This window comes from Suncus etruscus, chromosome 1 (assembly GCF_024139225.1).
Source record: "Suncus etruscus isolate mSunEtr1 chromosome 1, mSunEtr1.pri.cur, whole genome shotgun sequence".
In the NCBI taxonomy this organism is placed as follows: Eukaryota; Metazoa; Chordata; class Mammalia; order Eulipotyphla; family Soricidae; genus Suncus; species Suncus etruscus.
The window spans coordinates 42,633,677-42,652,489 of record NC_064848.1 but is presented as its reverse complement, the minus strand read 5'-3'; the positions used below and the strand labels follow the sequence as shown (position 1 = coordinate 42,652,489).

The following is an 18,813-nucleotide window of genomic DNA, read 5'->3' as shown; positions in this document are numbered from 1 at the left end:
CGAACTTTTATGTTTTCAGCTAATTTTTGTATTCAATATAACCTAAGCAAATTTATTTTTAAAATAAATGCATAAACTTACATAAATTAGACTTCTATTTATAAAATAAACTTCATATGCACATGCTTTTATGATAGACCTGGACAAAGCTAATTTTAATTTGGTACAGCATTGTTTTCAATAAACATTTATATAGTACCTTAAGTCAAGGTAACATTCATAGCTTTATATTTATTTGTGCAAACATATTGAGGCAGGGGTTTCAAAGTATCTGACATAGTTTTAAATTATTTCAGTAGTATCCTGATAAGAATCCCCTTTGTCCGAGTTGGTCACTTAAATTTTGTTTGTTTACATGTAGAAAGAGTACTGAAAAGAAAAAATGTCTAGTTTATGTTATTTTAAAGTGTTTATTAGAATTTTAGAGCTGAAAAGTAGTACAATGGGTAGGGCACTTGCCTTGAGTGTGGCTGACCTGGGTCCCAACCCTAACACCAACCAAGAATGATTCTTGGGTGCAGACCCATGTGTGAGCAATGTTGAGTGTTATTTTTTAAAAAAAATTAAATATAAATAAATAAAAGTTTGCCAAAGATATAATATATAAATTATTCTATTTATACTCATTAAGTCTTGCTAGAGAAATACATGAAACAGTGATATAAGAAAACTTTGTGAGAAAAAGACAGAGAGAATTATGGTTAGTGCAAAGTATGTTTCATAACAAGTAAATATTAAGCTAATATATTTGAAGATGTATCCTAATTAATTTTAATTCAAATAAAACATCATTTATTACAATTAGATCACTACAATAAATAACTTTTAAATGAACAATATATCACATTGCAACCTCAGAACTTGGTAAAACATAACCAAATAATTATATATGTTAAATTACAATATAGTTTTCAGACAGATAAATAAATGCGCAAAATAAAAGAATCCCCACTTCTGCCAACTGTGGAGTGAAAAAATAGATGGTATCAGAATATGCTTGAATGTTAGTGATAAAGAATTTTTACTTATTCTAATGAAAGTGTAGAGCTAAAATATTTTTTGTGTCAACCTACAACTTCACTATATCAGTGCTGGAAAAGATGTGGCAGACAAAAAAGGAGAACAACTGAATTTAGCAAAACTCACTAGAATATTATTTAAACAGCCCAAGGAAATGTACCCACAGAGTAGAAAGAAAAGATCTTAAAGATTGTACAAAAAAGAAGACTTAGCAATTAATTAAAAATTGGTGGCAATTTCAGAAAGACATCTGCTGCAATATTGATTGCAACTTCAATTACAATAGCAAAGATCTAGAAACAACCAAATTGCCTACTAGGAGTGGACCAAGGCACTGTGGTATATATAGATATATATACACAATGGAATAAGAGAAGATGGAACGCCACAATTCTCTATTCTGCGGTTGGAACTAGAAAGTATCAAGCTGAGTGAAAGTCAGTCAGAAGGAAAGGACAAACACAGAATAATCTCTCTCAAGTGTGGAATGTAATGAAACATAACAACGGACTAACAAATGGTCAAAGAAACCAGAATTTAAGAGTCAGCTTACATAACTAAATTTACTAAAAGCGGGAGTGGGGGTTGGAGGAAACCTTGAGACTTTTGTAGAGAGAGGCACTGACACTTGGGGATGAATGTGGTATTGGAACACTATATACCTGACACTTTATTATTAATAAAACGGTAAATAAAGGTGCTTAAACTGTAAAAATAAACAAGAATAACTTCTTAAAGTAGGGAAATAAAGGTGTGGCAGCTGCCACAAGCTAAAACTAAAGTCATTCCCTTAAAGGCAAAGTGGAAAACATTTTATCTGTTTGGTTGGTTATTTAGTTGTTTTGGGGTCATATCTAGCAATACTCTAAGCTTCTTCCAAGATCTGTACACAGGGATCACTCCCTGGATCACTGCTCCAGGGAACCATATGTGGTGGTGAGGATTAAACTCCAGTAGCATAACTCTAAGGCATACAAGGCAAGAGCCTTAACTCCTGTGCTCTCACTCTAGCCCCAAAGAACTGTTTTTAAATCAGTGGTAACTTAATATTACAAGTTTCATTTTTCAAATATATCTGAAAATCCTGTCATGTATACGTATCTAAAAGTTTCGTGAACTGAGAGATGTCTTTTTATGTCTGTATGTTTTTATCTTCCCCTTATGTTATTTTTTGGTCTCAAGATAATATTATCAAGCTAATATGATTTATGGTACCTTGCTTAATTTAGGTACCCCTTAAAATGTAATTCAAAGTGATTTTGGTAAAATATAGCTTGAAATTTTGTGATGTAGTTTGAAACATGCAGAACGTTATGAAGTTATAATTAGGTATGATATGTTATTCTACCTATCTATTCTATCTGATTATTAATCAAAATTAATACATGCTAGCATAAGAAAAAATAATTGTATGTTTTCTGTCAGTTTTATCATAAGGTCTTAAATTGCCCAAGTAAGTCATCTTCTGGGGGGGCTTTGGTTTTTTGGGCCACACCCGGCAGTGCCTAGGGGTTACTCCTGGCTATCTGCTCAGAAATAGCTCCTGGCAGGCAGGGGGGACCATATGGGACGCAGGGACTCAAACCCACCACCTTAGGTCCTGGTTCGGCTGCTTGCAAGGCAAAAGCCGCTGTGCTATCTCTCCGGCCCCAGTAAGTCTCATCTTTAAGAGTTGCAACCATGTGAGGCAGAGAGATAGTATGGAGGTAGGGCGTTTGCCTTGCATGAAGAAGGTGGTTGGAATTCCTGCATCCCATATATTCAGTCCCCTGAGCCTGCCAGGAGTGATTTATGAGCTTAGAGCCAGGAGTAAACCCTAAGCACTGCTGGATGTGACCCAAAAACAAAAAGCAAACAAAAAAAGAGTTGCAACCAGGTAATTCTTAATATGTAAATATTGTTAGAAAAATGGAACAAAAATTAAAGGTTGGACCTTGGACCTTAAGGTATTTAATTCAGAAATAAGAAATGTAGAAAAAAGAATTTGAAAAAAGAGGAATTATGGAGTTGAATAATATGTTCAGTTTGGTAGCTTCAATGAGTTTGAGATGTTTGCAAAATACTGAAATGGAAATTTCTGAAAATCTGTCAAACACTTGAAACCCTCAAATAATTGAATTTAATAAGAAAGGTTGAATAAAAGAAAGCAATCAGAAATATATTTAATTGCTGAAACTCTTTGAATATCTGGTAGGTAAACTAGAGCAAAGACTACAAATTATCATATATAGTTTCTACAAATTAAATACTGATATATTATTAGATATATATATATAAAATATATATATCTATATATTAGATATACATCTAATATATTATATAAAATATATACATATTAGAATGATCAGTTTAAACTTTCTATTCTTGTTATTCCTGCTCCAGACTTGTAATGTTTCAATACTGAGTAAAGAAATCCTTAAATGCAGTGTTTTATATTTATCCTCATATATAAAATATCTAGCATTAAGTGTTAATATTACACACTTATATGATGTCATATAAATATAAAACTTCTAATATCCCCTATATCCATCTATCATTCATCATGAAAGTGGTCACTTTTTTAATATATCATATTAAATACATAGGGATAAAATGCATAAGGCTAATTAAATGTACATTATTCTACCCCAAACCTAACATAGGTAGCCAAGTTATATATTCTCATGGCACCTTATAAATTCTTTTAAAAATCATTCATTTTGGGTTCCAGAGCACTAGCACTGTAGTAGAGCATTTGCCTTGCATATGGTCAAGTCAGATTTAATCCCTAGCATCCCATATGATCTCCAACTTTCCAGGTGTAATTTCTGAGCACAGAGCCAGGAGTAACCCCTAAGTGCCACCAGGTGTGGACACAAAACAAAAAAATTTCTTTTAATTACGTGTTTAATGTTTCTGTTATTAACATTAAACAGTTAATATCATATGCATTATTATACATATATTTGCATATGTGCATACATATACTTTATGTATATATTTTTAAACCTAGTCTCTGTTAAGTGTACCAAAAATGTTTGGTTTTGTAGACTAGGGCTTCTTAATTTTTTCTACTCCTAACCCCTTTTGACTAGAATCATTTCTATGCAACCCAAGGATATATGTTTATAAAATAAGAACATAAATCAAACATTTACTGATAATAAATTATAAAGTAATTTATTTTAAAACATGATGAAACTATTTGCAACCCTTATATTCAGTTATATAACCCTAGATGGGGTTGTGACCACAATTTAAGCAGCTACATTCTAGATTATGAGTTATCTTTCAAAACTGGAAATGTATGTTAAGGATCAAGAAAAATACTTGCCTGTTGACTAGACTATCTTTTGATATTGTATTTTTGCCTTTTTTAAGCTTTTGTTAGCTTTCAAAGGTCAGATCTGGAGTGCATGAAAAAATAATGGAGAATGTAATGAGCCGTGTAAGTAAGCAATTTTTAGCAAAAGGATAAAAGGAATATTGTTATGGCTCCAAATGTTGCTGAATTTTAAATTAAATAGAAATGATAAAATTTGGATTTAGAAAAACACAAACAGCAAAGGGTATAAATGCAGTTCTCAAAGACGTTTATCAAAGCTCCTCATAAAGCAGAAAATAGTAGATTTTAGGCTAGCATCCTTCAACTTTTTTACACCTCCAAATCAGCGCCTGTCCCATATATTGATCCATAAGCTAGCAGTTATAACCAAAGTAAAAGATCAGTTGTTCTCAACCTTTCTACACCTGTGGACCAGCCTAGACAGGAGACTGAAGAACACCATTTGTGGCCACACTGACAAGGTCCTTGACTCTAGTCTCTTGTCACAATTCTCCATGTAATTCACTATGCTCCACTCACAGAGACACATATTTCTATACTTTGCATTTCTCATGTTTTCCCTAGCTAACTCCTACTTAATCTTTTTTTTAACTAATATTTCAATTTCTCTACTGGATCACCCCAAGCTTAAGTTAGGGCAGTTAGTCCAAGAAAATTGGACTCCCTAGCACTTTGTGACGTGACTTCAATGGCATTCTTTTAGTTACTCATGTAACAGTAATATTCTCACTATATTTGAAGCATTCTGATGGCAGACATTTGCCTTAATCCATGTGGCTGTTTCATAAGAAAGCATCAGATAAGGAATCAGGCCTTGGAAACTAACCTGCTTGTTTTGTGTTCTACTTAATAATCTGGAAGTGAATCTCCTGGATATATATTTTATATCACTGGGGTATATGAAAAATGTACTGGAAAATCTTATACAGCAAAGTAATGGATTATGTATCATTAAAATTGCTTTTCAAGGGTTAAAAATCTTAATAAACACAAATCAACTGAGATAAAATACTTGAAAACCTACTTTGTGAGAAAAGCTTTACTAGAGTAAGTAATTAAATTCAGTTGCTTACACTATCCACACATTAATAGTAACAAATATCTTCCTCTTAAGGAAATATAACAAAACAATGTGACAAATTGTTATATGTAAACTTAAGAAAAAATTTAATTTATCTTAGTGGAACCAAAATATCTAAGCCTTTCACCATTATTGATAATATAAAGTCACTTAAGACTATCAAATCTGACATGTTTTGAACAAGAATGCAGATATCTCTCCTGCAAAGATACTAACAGAAATGTGTTTCTGATTAGCAATTTATTATTATCTCATAAATAAAGTACTACAGAATTAAAAACATACTGCTTGAACATACAGTGGAAATGAGGCAAATCAATACTGTAACTTGTAGCATCATAACTCACAGCAAAGTATTTGAGTTTGGCATTCTATGTTTCACAGATTGAAATATCATGTTCTCCTCAGCTTTAAGTGTGCCAGTCTCCAAACACCCACAAGTAATTGGTTCTGACTGCTGTACTGTTCTCTACTGGGCTATATGGGACTCAAAAGCTCTTTACACAAAGCCCTTTTTGGTTACCATTACTCAAGATAAAAGCTCTAGAGCAGCTCTAAGTTAATGGGTCAAAGACCAACATGCTGAAAATGTTAAAGTACTGGCAAGTGTACAATTGATGAGTACTCTTACATGAACCCCAGAATTATTAATAAATGTTATTGAACAAAATAAATAAAAAGAAACTGTAACCAAAAGCAGAGTAAAGTTTGTAAAGATAGTCTATCTGATCATTATCTACCATTTTACTTTTCTTTCTTTTATTCTTCTTTCTTCCTTTCTCTTTCTCTTTCCCTCTATCTCTCTTGACTCTCTCCTTCTCTGTCTCACTCTGTTTCTGTCACTGTCTGTCTGTCTGTCTGTCTATCTATCTATCTATCTCCCCCTCATTTCCTCATTTTAAACACTGGTTTGTAATTTGATTACTAAAAAGGTATAGTGTACCTTACCACCTTTCAGCACGTAGTTTGTTTCCAGAGTGATCGTTCCCAATTATCATTGTCAGAGTGTTCCCTTCTCTGCCCTAATTATACTCCCCCCCTTATTTGTTGCAAGCTTCCTACCATGGACCAGTCCTTCTAATCCTCACCTCTACTGTCTTTGTGCATTATTACCATATTATATTTTTTATATCCTACAAATGAGCATGACATTCTATGTCGAGCCCTCTCCCTCTGACTCATTTTACTCAGCATAATACTCTCATATCCATCATGTATAAGAAAATTTCATGACTTCATTTTTCCTAACAGCTGTGTATTATCCATTGTGTAGATGTGCCATAGTTTCTTTATTCACTCATCTGTTCTCAAACACTTTCTGGCTGTTGTGAATAGTACTGCAATGAACGTAGGAGTACAGAGGACTTTAATGCATGGTATTTTTAGGCCCCTAGTATATTATGTTCTTAGAACAGGATTACTGGTTCATAGAAGTTCAATTTCTACATTTTTATTTTGAAGGATATCCATATTGTTTCCAAAAAAAACTAGTCTACATTCCCAACAGAAGTGAATGAGAGTCCCTTTCTCCCCATATCCATGCCAGCACTAGTGGTTCCATTCTTTTAAAGAGTAAAGTAGCATTTCATTGCACATATGTACTGGTAACACCAGTTGAGGGGGATTTAGGCTGATTTGATGTTTAAACTATTGTGAAAAAAGGTGCTTTTGACTCTGACACTTCAACTAACCATTGGAATTTTTGTTTTCATATTTATTGGATATGTTTAGAAGTGGTGTTCTGGATCATATGTTATTTTGAATATCATTTTTAAAAGTCTCTTTAAAACATACCCATAGCGATTTACATTAACATTTACAAATTTCTCTATTTACAATTTGTGGTTGCAATTTTAAAATACTACAGCCATAAAGACTTACTTGGGATGCTAACACTGAGCTAAAATCTACAAGAGCTAAAGAACCAAGATTTAGTTATACCTCAGTTTTCTTTAAAGCTAATTTTTATGGCTGGATATTTAGTATAATAGGTAGAGTGCTTGCCTTGCATGTAACCAATCTGAGTTTAATACCCTGCCTTCCATATGGTTTCCAAGCACTGTAAGAAATGATTTTGTCAGAACCAGGAGTAACCCATGATCATTGCTGGGTATGGTCCCCAAAACTAAATAAATAAACAAAGCTAATTCTTTTGTTTTCTGTTAAAGACATCATTTGTTGACTAATAAGTCAATAACTGAATAACAAAATAATGCTTATTTTTCTTGTAAATCACAATAATCCACTATAATCAAACCAAAGATAAAAAAAGATATTCCAGTTATTGGTAATCATATGAATCTCACTGTTGACAGATATGCATTTCAAGAAAAAAGTTAAAAATGTTAATTTTATTCCTTTAGAGTCACAAATATATTCATTTTTTTATTCCCCAAACAGATATTTCAAATACAGAAAAATTTGTTTAGTCTTAAGTGAGCCCAAATTTCATCATGGGCTACAATTTTAAGACATAAAATGAATGCTGCAACTGAATTTTAATCATCTAGATGAATCACAACATGCATCTTTAGTTAGGCATGTATTATGGATAAGTCTAGTTTTCTACAGAGAATAATCACATGTTCTAATTACCATTTTGGTTATACACATAATTAATAATATTCTGTCTTAATGGGATATACTGAATCTTCAGACAGTTGCAAGCTTTAACTATGCATACTGACAAATCCAACTGTCAAGCTGCACTGCCAAACACAAAGGATTCTTGATGTAGGGTTTTAGCATTGATAACAATATGCATATCTTATACATGATACAATAAAATTATTAATTGCTTTCCTTCCTTCAAAAAGTTCTCTGCATTGGTAATTTTATGTTGCCTGATTGATCTTTATCCTAAATTGTATATACATACATATTGGCATGTGATCTTATAAACAATAGAAAGATGAATGTAAATGTAACCCCAGAACCCAAGTAGACAAATAGAATATTGGAACTTACTGATTGCAAACTTTCATTTTCCCGTAAACAAGCTGTGTGAAGTTCTGATTTCAAGGTTGCAATGTGACTTCGATGTGACGTCATTTCTTTCTCTAGTGTAGTGATTCTGTTACTTGCAAGCTGGTAGACATCCATGAAGCTTTTAATCATAGCCTTAAGAAATACAAATAATGTCACATACAATCCAAATAAAGCTGTTCCCAGAGGAAATTTTCCATAATTTGAATTCAAAATCACTAAAATAAATGACTTGGGGAGATTCTAAATACATAGGAAATAATGATCTGGGGAACAAAGGATAAAAATAAACAGTGAACAAAATGTCTGATAAATGAAAATAAGTTAGTTATTTGTAGGAAAGAGTAAGAAATTTCATGCTTTTGCTTAATAAATTCCAATTTACCCTTAAAAATTCCACTCAGTCATCATCTCCTTCTAGTAAATTATTTTAAGCTTAATAATGGTGTTAATTCTAGTTGGGGTTGGGGGATATAAACCTGGAGATATCTAGAGTCAACATGAAATAACTTATGGCAACACTTGGTCTAAAATGTGCTGGGGGTTCCCAAATTCAAAACATGCACTATAGTTTTTCATCCATCTCCCAGTCCTCTATTTTGTCTCTGTATGGGTCCTTCTTACTATTGAAAATATATATTTTTCAAAAATGTATTTTGCAAAAGTATATTAGCTTACATGTTTATCTTCACTAGATCGAGGAGCATCTTAGGCCAAATATCATGACCTCTGTATCTTTATTGATGACACTGACAGTGACATAATAAACAGTCAAATGAATGTATTCATGTATAAATAAAATAAATATTATAAAACAAGTTTAAGACCATCCAATTATATTAAATGCCTTATAAGAAAGAAAATAGATATCTGAGTATGTATAATGTTATCACTTAATGAATAAATTATTAACTGTACTTGTTTCAGATTGAAAATTAAGTATTTTTTGTAAATAAAACTGTTTACAAAAAATATCTATATTACCCAACCTAAAACATAATAGAATCTTAGCTTTGGTAATAACTTATTTTGCATCATTTCAACTAATTTAGACCTAGTATTACCAAAAAAAATTTCCCTGGGTTTCCAAAATATGCAAAAAATCATAACTATAAAGTTCTGTTTCTACCTATACAAAATATCTCTCTATCCATAGTTGAAAATAGTAATCTAAGACTCACAATTCCTAATCTTTTTTCTGAACCTCATTCTGCCACATAAGCTTAAGGGTATGGGCATGCCACATGATCTCTTTATGTCTTTATCTTAAGTGGGAAATGAGTAATTTTCTAATTTATTTTGTATAACTTTATAGGTTGAATAATTTAAAATAATCAAAGAACTAAAAATCTAATGCAGGGGCTGAAGAGATTGTGTGAGGATAAGGTTCTTATCTTGCACATCATTGTATATGGTCCCAAGCATTGCCAGAACTGATCCCTGAGTTCTACCAGAGACCTAAACCCCCACTGCTAAAAAATATTTTTAAAAAATAATACAAATTATGCCCAAACTCCTCAATGATATTTAATCTAATACAAAATTTTTCAAGTGAATTTCACTGTAGTATTATTACTGTTTTATTTCAAATATCTTCAATAAAATCTTAATAAACAAGTGCCAGTTGAATAAAGAGCAAAAATTAAAGACATGAAAATTTATAGAGATCCTTTGAATTTTTAAAAGTGCCCTTCACATTCTATTAAATTATCTCATTGTAAGTCACAATAGTCTTTAATATTTCAGATAAAGAGTTGAACACTTTAAAAGTTGTCCTGTTGACAATTCCTTAATCTCTACTCATTGCACAACTCATTCAGCTAGATCAGTCTCCTGGTTGTCAAATCCAAGACCTCTTTAGAATAGGAATAGACATAATCCCTGCCCTTTGAACTAAGCCCCAATCTTGACACCCAAACTCTACATTTTCTGTAGAAAATATTCATGATGCTCACAATTATACTTCCCAATCACCAGGTGAAGATGAGCAGTAAAGAGAAAAAACAATTCACAGCCTAATTCTCAGATAGTCCCAGAGGGACTGATTACAAAGATTCACCCTCAGCACTACTGGAGAATAGTAAACCCAAAAAGGAAGATTTATAGAAGTCCACCAAGGTCAAAGAATTAAAGAAGGAGGAGGAGGAGGAAAAGGAGGAGGAGGAGGAGGAGGAGGAGGAGGAGGAGAAGAAGGAGGAGGAGGAGGAGGAGGAGGAGGAGAAGAAGAAGAAGAAGAAGAAGAAGAAGAAGAAGAAGAAGAAGAAGAAGAAGAAGAAGAAGAAGAAGAAGAAGAAGGAGGAGGAGGAGGAGGAGGAGGAGGAGGAGGAGAAGAAGAAGAAGAAGAAGAAGAAGAAGAAGAAGAAGAAGAAGAAGAAGAAGAGGAGGAAGATGGAGAAGAAGAAGAAGAAGAAGAAGAAGAAGAAGAAGAAGAAGAAGAAGAAGAAGAAGAAAGAAGGAAGAAGAAGAAGAAGAAAAAGAAGAAGAAGAATCTTAACCAGCATTAACCAGCTAAGTAAATCACAATGACAGTGACACCATGGTGAGAATGTTTAGTGAGCTCAAAGAAACAATGGCACAAGGAGTCAGCAAAGCACAAGAGTATGAGAGCCAAAATGGAAAACTAGAAGCAGAAACAGTCTGCATGGTATCTGATATGAAACAACTCAACAGAAGCTCTGAACAGCAAATTACAGGAGCTGAGAAATAAAAGATCAAGGAGCTCTAAGATGAGGTGGAAGAAGTCACTAGAAAAAAAAAAAAACCAAAAGATTGTATGTAATTATGAGACCATGAATAACCAAAGATATACTGAAAAATAAGAAATACAGATGTATATTATTACCTAATTTGAAACTGTATTATAAAGCTACAGTGATTAAAATTGCCTGGTACTGGACTAACAATAGACTCTCTGGTCAATAGAGCAAAATTTAATACCTAAGAACAAAACGCATATGTATGGGCAGTTAATTTTTGATAAAGGAGCTTAGAGCATAAAATGGAGTGATGATAGTCTCTTCAACAAATGATACTGAAAAATTAGATAACTATGTGTAAGAAATTAAAGGTTCATCCATATCTCATACTTTACACAAAAGTCAATTCCAAGTGGATCAAAGACCAAAAAATAGGAATGATTTCTGAGCACAGAGCCAGGAGTAACCCCTGAGCAGCACCAAGTGTGGCCCGAAATCAAACAAACAAACAAACAAACAAACAAAAAAACACTTCCTAGCAGCGGTAGGTCACTTGCTTTGCACATGGCTGACCCAGGACAGACCGTAATTCAATCCACAGTGTCCCATATGGTCCCCCAAGCCATGAGTGATTTATGAGCATATAGCAGGTGTAACCCCTGAGCATCACTGGGTGTGGCCAAAAAAAAAAGTAAAACTACATCAAATTAAAGAGTTTCTGCATGGCAAAAGAAACATGGACAAAAACTACGACAGCTAATTGAATGAAAAAAATAATTTGCATTCAGTATCTTAAATAAAGGTTTAAGATCCAGAATATACATAGTGCTAATAAAGATCAACAGAAACAAATTCAAAAACTCTCCAAAAATCAAGGAGAAGAAATGAACAGACATTTATTTCTCAGAGGAAGAAAGAAGATCAATAGCATGCACATATGAGAAAGTGCTCAGCATCATTTAACATTAGAGAAATCCAAATCAAGACAACAATGAGATATCAACTCACACCAGTGATAATAGCACATATAAAAAATAGTAGGAACAATCTGTGCTGGTGGGGATATAGTGAAAAAGGAACTCTCATCCACTGACCGAAATGTTGTCTTTCCAATCCCTGTGGGAAATAGTAGGCAAATAGTAGACAAAACTGAATAAACTTAGAATGACTCAGAAATTCCAATTTTGGTTATCTATTCCTAGAACTTTAAATCATTTATTCAAAGGACATATTCACATCATTGTTCATTGCTGCATTTAGTACAATAGCTAAGATTTGGAATTGACTTAGTTCAACAGCAGATTAATGTATTATAAAGATGTGGCATATGTGCATAATAAAGTACTATGTGGCTACAAGAAACAACAAAAATTATGTCATTTACTGCAATCAGGTTGGAATTGGAATATATGTTGAGTAAAGTAATCCAGAAGAAGACAAACACGGGGTTATCTCATTTATAATATTCTATTGTGATAACGTATTTTTATCACAGAATAAATGAATGACTAGATCACCCTTGACCCAGAAGTTAGGGAGGACAGAGAAGGGAGAAAAATCAAGATAAAAGAAGGATAAAAGAAGATGACAAAGAGAAGTAATAGTGGAACAAGGGTTGGGACCTCTGGTGACATGAGAAATTTTTATGTGTATATATCCAAAGCACAGATTTCAACAACCCTGAAAATACGAGTTCTAAGCTACAGCCACTTATCTTCATAATATGTCTGTTAATTTGCAGGTGGGTGGGGTGTAAGTGATCATAGAGTATGGGAGGGAGGGAATTCACACTGTGGTGGGATTGGTGTCAAATATTATATACCTAAAACTCAACTAACAATAGCTTTATAAATCATGGCTATTAAATTATCTTAAATACTCCTAAATGATAAAAAGCTTTATGAACAAAAGAAAAAGAAAACACAGTCAATAGAAAATAGTCTGAAAGGAGATGAACAACATACCAGAGAAGAATGGGATGAGTTCAAGAGGAACAAAAAAAGAATCATCAAAACCCCTGAATAACAAGAAGTAATATTAGATGAAGAAATAGTTAAAGAAATATCAGGTGATAATTTTCCATCATTGAGAAATACAGAACCAAAAATTCAAGAGGTCTGAAGGGTCCCAGGGAAAACAGATCTAATTAGCTGGGTCCATTGTCCAAAACACATTCTACTCAAGTCTTTCAAAAGCTCTGAAACTCCAAGACACATTATACTCAAAATGACAAAATCTAAAGATAGAAGCAGAATGTTGAAATAAGGAAAATAAGATTTTGGGAAACAATATAGATATTTCTCAATGAGCTAGAAATTAAGCTTCTATATCATTTAGAAATATTACTCCTAATACCTTACATTACATTCCTCCTATTCCTATTACTCTAGGAACCCAAAAACACCATGAAGAAAAGCCCTCTGCATTCCTATGTTCTTCACAGCACTATTTACAATAGCCAGAATGTTAAAAATCCAAATACCCTAGAACAGTGGCTAAAGAAATTGTGCTACATCTACATAATGGACTACTACGCAACTAATAGGAAAGATGAATTAAAAAAAAAACCAAAATTTTATATTAAATAATTTTTAAAAAATAAAATAATTTTAAAAATTTTGCTTATACCTGAATTGATATTAAAGTATTGTGTTGAGAGAAATGAGTCAGTGGTGAAAGGATAGAATAATCTTACTCTTTTGTTGGATATAAGAAAAATAAAAGATAGTATGGTAATAATAACCAGAAACAATAAAGATGAGATCCAGGAGAACCAGTCCATGGTAGGAAGCTTGCCACAAAGAGCAGAGTGTGCAGTTAGAGCAGAGAAGGATCCACTATGACAATGACAGTTGGAACTGATCACTCTGGACAAGAATTGGGTGCTGAAAGAGGATAAAGTGATATGCATGTACCCCTTCACTAACAACAGTGCAAACCACAGTATCTAAAGAAGAAAAAAATGAGAGAGAGGTAAAATGTTTGCCCAAGAGGCTGGTAGGGGGAGGGAAACTGGGGACATTGGCAATGGGAAATGTGCACTGGTGAAGGTTAGTATACATTGTATGACTCAAACTCAATCACGAACAATTTTGTAGCCACTGTTTAAATAAAGTAATTTAAATAAGAAAAAAACTTATATACAAAGTAACTTCCATAAGATGTACAGCAGATCTATATCTATGAGACAGAATAATATGGAGGGATAGAGTAGAACCAAAATATCAATGAACTAAACATGCCACCAATAATAATCTAGTCCGTTAGATTTTAATTCAAGTGTGAAAAAATGATAGAGTTCAGAGACAGGAACAGCTCAGGAAATTCATAGCCTTGAAACCAGTCTTGTAAGAAGCATTAAAGTAACTTTTTTAGGACATGGCATGAAGTGTCCTTCATTTTGCATATAGTTTCCCTCTACAAGATTAAAAAAGGTTTATGTACTCCTATTCTGCTAAGAGATTTTCTACATATGTAATAAAGAATTAACATTTCAGTTATATAAAATATGATTTATTTGATCAGGTGAGTTTTTTAATATATCCATAGAATTTTTATTATAATCCTTTATGCCTTTATTTATTAACACAGATACTTGAAAATATGTGTTGCTGTTGGGTAAATGTGTTGCAAGTACATGTCATCTACATCTTCTCTCCTGAGATGTGTATTTTCATATTTTCATACTTTCACGCTGATGTTATCTCCACTTTTAGAGAAGTCTTCTGGGTACAGTATACTCTTCCACTCATACTCTCTTTCTCCCCATTTCCTTCCTCAGGCTATCTAAATAAAGCCTGTGTTTATTTCAAAATACCTTATATTTTCTAACAAAATGAATATTCTCTTTCTTAGAATAAAACACACTTTTATACTTCTGTAGGCCTATTCCAATTCTCTCCTTAAATTTTTCTAAACTATTTTCACTCTTACTAAAATTTACATTTACAGGATATATCTATTTCATGTAAATCTTAAAATGTATTAGCTCAAAATTATTTGTAGTACTATTTTTAAATTTATATACTGTATAGCAATTGGGCTTGGGCACATCCCTTGTATACCCCAACTGTAATGACTATTGAACCTGGGCACGCCCTCTGGACACACCTCTGACATGCCATGGATAAAAGGAAAAACTTGGACTAGTGTAGAAGTCCCAGAATAGTGACCAGATCAGCATCTGCCAGCTCTCAGGGGGAATGAGGAGAAGGTGGCATAGATAAAGCATCAGAGAAATGCTTCCCACTCTATTTTCTTTTCTTTCTTCTTTGAACCCAGGCCTCCCCTGGCCACCTCTAGCCGGTGAATCTCTCTCTCTCTCTCTCTCTCTCTCTCTCTCTCTCTCTCTCTCTCTCTCTCTCTCTCTCTCTCTCTCTCTCTCTCCTCTCTCTTTTCTCTCTCCTCTCTCTCTTTCCTCTTTCTCTTTTCTCTCTTTCTCTCTCTCTCCACCCCCAACACACACACACCCCCAGGCAGCAGCAGCAGCAGGCCTCAAACACCAGGAGGAATAAAAAATACACCTAGTTTCTTCTCTTCTCTCTCTCTCAGTCCTGGATGGGTGGTCGCTATATGTTAGCTCCCTGGTTGGGCACAAGGTCCCGCCCAGCAGCTGGGACTCACGGGCCCCTGTAAGCCTTGCAGCACCGGGCTCTGTCAGTCTTGGGAATCTGCAGCCTGCAGCCCTGCAGCTCTGGCAGCCTTAGGCCACTGCATACTATAAAAAGATAGTTTTAGTAAGAAAACTTTTACTCTATCAATTTATCATTGATTACAATTTTATGGAATTCCAGAAGTTTCTCTCTATTCCCCTATGTGTTCAGATGTCACCACATACACAATAAAAAAGAGAGAGACTAGATAAAAAATAAACACATTAAGGAAACAACAAATGGTCAAAGTAATCAAAACTGAAGATTTTGTCTACAGAATTAAGCTTATATGGGGGGTGGGGTTCCTTGTGACACTAGTGGAGGAAAGCAGGCTCTCTGGTAATGGGTGTGGTGTTGGAATGATGCGTCCATGAAAAGTATGAGTAACAATACTGTAAATCCTAGTACCTGAAAAAAGTATACATGATTTTATAAAATGAATAAATAATATAAATTATAATTTTTAAAAACATTTTGAATGGTTATACTATATTTTTATATGCTGGTTGAGGGTACAAAATTCATAATTATTTGAGGTACCTCCTTCATCTACTTTAAAATTAAATGAAAAAGCAACTATTCAATAAAAACAAGCCCTAAGACTCTGGCAAGAATCTTAGCACTAAATTATTATGCAAATATTTGTGGAGTTGACCAGAGAATAGACCAGGAATGATATAGACAGAGTGGGAAAGTATGGGAAAATTTGGTGATGGTGGATGTAGTATATCAAAATCATAAAATTAGCAGTACTGTAAACCATATTACTTCAATGGAAATAAAATAATACATAAAATCAAGTACTAAAATTAAGGTTAAAATATGAGAAAGAAGTTTAAAAATAAGATAAAGCCAGAAAAAAACTAATTCTAATGTTCAGTGCAGTTTTGAGAGAAATCATGTGTTGCTTCTTCACAACATTCAGAAATATATAATAACATTTTGTGCTTAGGATTTAGAATCTTAAACATATCAAATGTTAATATTCTTTTGAAATTTGAAATCAGTTTTATGTAATACTGAATGTGCTATTTTTTGAGAGAAACAAGGTAAGTGATCAGAAAGTATATTTTTAAACTAAAATTTTATAAAATCTGCAATACGCTTTTAAAATGAAAACCTCATTCAGAACTGAAAGGTATGGAGGAATGTCAGTGAAGTGGCAAAGCTATTCAAAGAAGACACAGATCTTTTTCAGAATAAAGAGTGCTAACATCCAGTATTAAAGAGTAATTCAGACTATGCAATAAAGTGTGCCAGAGAATAATCCAACTGTAATAGAAAAGAAATGTGGCAAGTTGGCAGATGAAGTGGAATGACAGCCTGCATCAACTTGAGGGCATAGGAGGAGGAGGGAGGGACCATCTAATCACTTCTATATCATTCTCTTGAAACCTAATCCTTTATAACATACTTTTCTCCCATAAACACAACACCTTTTTTACATTAGAAAACAATAATGGAATAGCACAATTATTCACAGCATACCCAGTGTTCAAGAACTTACCCCATGTTATCTTTGGTGATAGGGATTTTGACTATGTCATACAGTTAGATGTGTACCACAGTGGGGCTTCTCTAGTTATATGAAAACCAGGATAATAGTTTCTGAACAAAAATAGCCTTCTGTTTTAGAGATAATCTACAAATGGATCTTAAAAATTAGAAAATTAAAATCTTTTCAATTCGACATCCTATCATTTTTTTCATGGGAAGCATATGCATTTAAAAGTCCATTACTGAAAACAATGAAATAGAAGTGATAAGCTAGAGATAGTCACAGCTAATATTTTGGGCCATCAATCTCCAAAAGAGGCTCTAAGATTATGAAGTGGCGCAAGTAAGGCCACATCAAAAAATGGTGTCGGGAAAACTGGTCAGCCACATGTTAAAAAATATTAATTTAAATCTCCAACTCACACCATCCACAAAAGTCAGTCCAAATTGGATTAAAGGCCTTGATATAAGTCCCAATCCATAAATTATATTGAGGTAAACATTGGAAGAAACCTTCAAGACATTGAACCTAATGGTATCTTCAATTATTCAATGCTACTAGAAAAACAAACAGAAGCAAAAATAAACAAATTGGACTATAACAAATTAAGATGTTTTGAGCCTGAAAAAAATCAATTACCAGAATAAAAAGACATTTCACAAACTGGGAGGAAGAATTTGCCCTCCACTCATCTGAAAAATATTTTTAATATATATATATGTTTATATATGAAGCACATAAAACATAACAAGAAAAATATCAATTCTATCTAAAAATTGGGAGGAAAAAATGAATATGCTCTGTATCACATATCCTCAGGGAAAGGAAATACAAATTAAACAAGAATATCAACCTCACACTAGTGAGACACATCAAAATGAACAAAAACAACCTATAAGTGAGATAGATGTTGGTGAGCTGGATGCCTGGTTCAACACTTTTGGAAAACAATATGGATAACTCAGAAATTAAGAATTGAGCTTCTATATGACTAGCTGACCCCATATCTTAGAATCTATCCCCAAAATTGGGATTGATTCTTGGTGTTGTATAGTTTTGATAAATGTATAATAAAATGTATAACACCATTATAGTCACCACAGATGTAGTTTCACTGTCCTAAAAATCAACTCTTCCACCGATTCACCTCTACTTTCCAAACCTCAACAACCATATATCCAAAATATATATAAAAAAACTCACTAAATTCAGTAGCAATAACAACAAAACAAACAACATCATTTTTAAATGAACAGAGAATAAAGAGATAGTATAAGTAAGTATTAAGACAATTGCCTTGTATGCAGCAGACCCTGGATCAATCTCAGGTACATTATACAGTCCCTTAAACACAACCAGGTGTGACTTAATGTGGAGCAGAGCTACATAGACAATTCACTTAAGAAATATATGGTCGAGATGAAAACCGGCTAAGCTTTGCAAAAGCCTGTTCCCTGTGTGCGACACCAGGCGGGGAAAATCCGCGAAAGTACACCGGCCCAGTGGGGCCCAACTGTGAAAAACTGTGAGTGTGACCTGTCTATGTCTGTCTA

The 18,813-nt window shown here is 33.4% G+C and overlaps 1 protein-coding gene across 2 annotated transcripts in view; it reads right to left on the bottom strand.

Annotated features, from left to right (window-relative positions):
• The window catches only part of CCDC171 (coiled-coil domain containing 171), a 335,855-nt gene that overhangs the window by 38,076 nt on the left and 278,966 nt on the right, over positions 1-18,813 (bottom strand). For both annotated transcript variants that reach the window (XM_049769310.1, XM_049769319.1), the window contains exon 24: positions 8,397-8,549. In XM_049769310.1, coding sequence (XP_049625267.1) covers positions 8,397-8,549 — 153 coding nt within the window. The remainder of the gene's footprint in view (positions 1-8,396; positions 8,550-18,813) is intronic.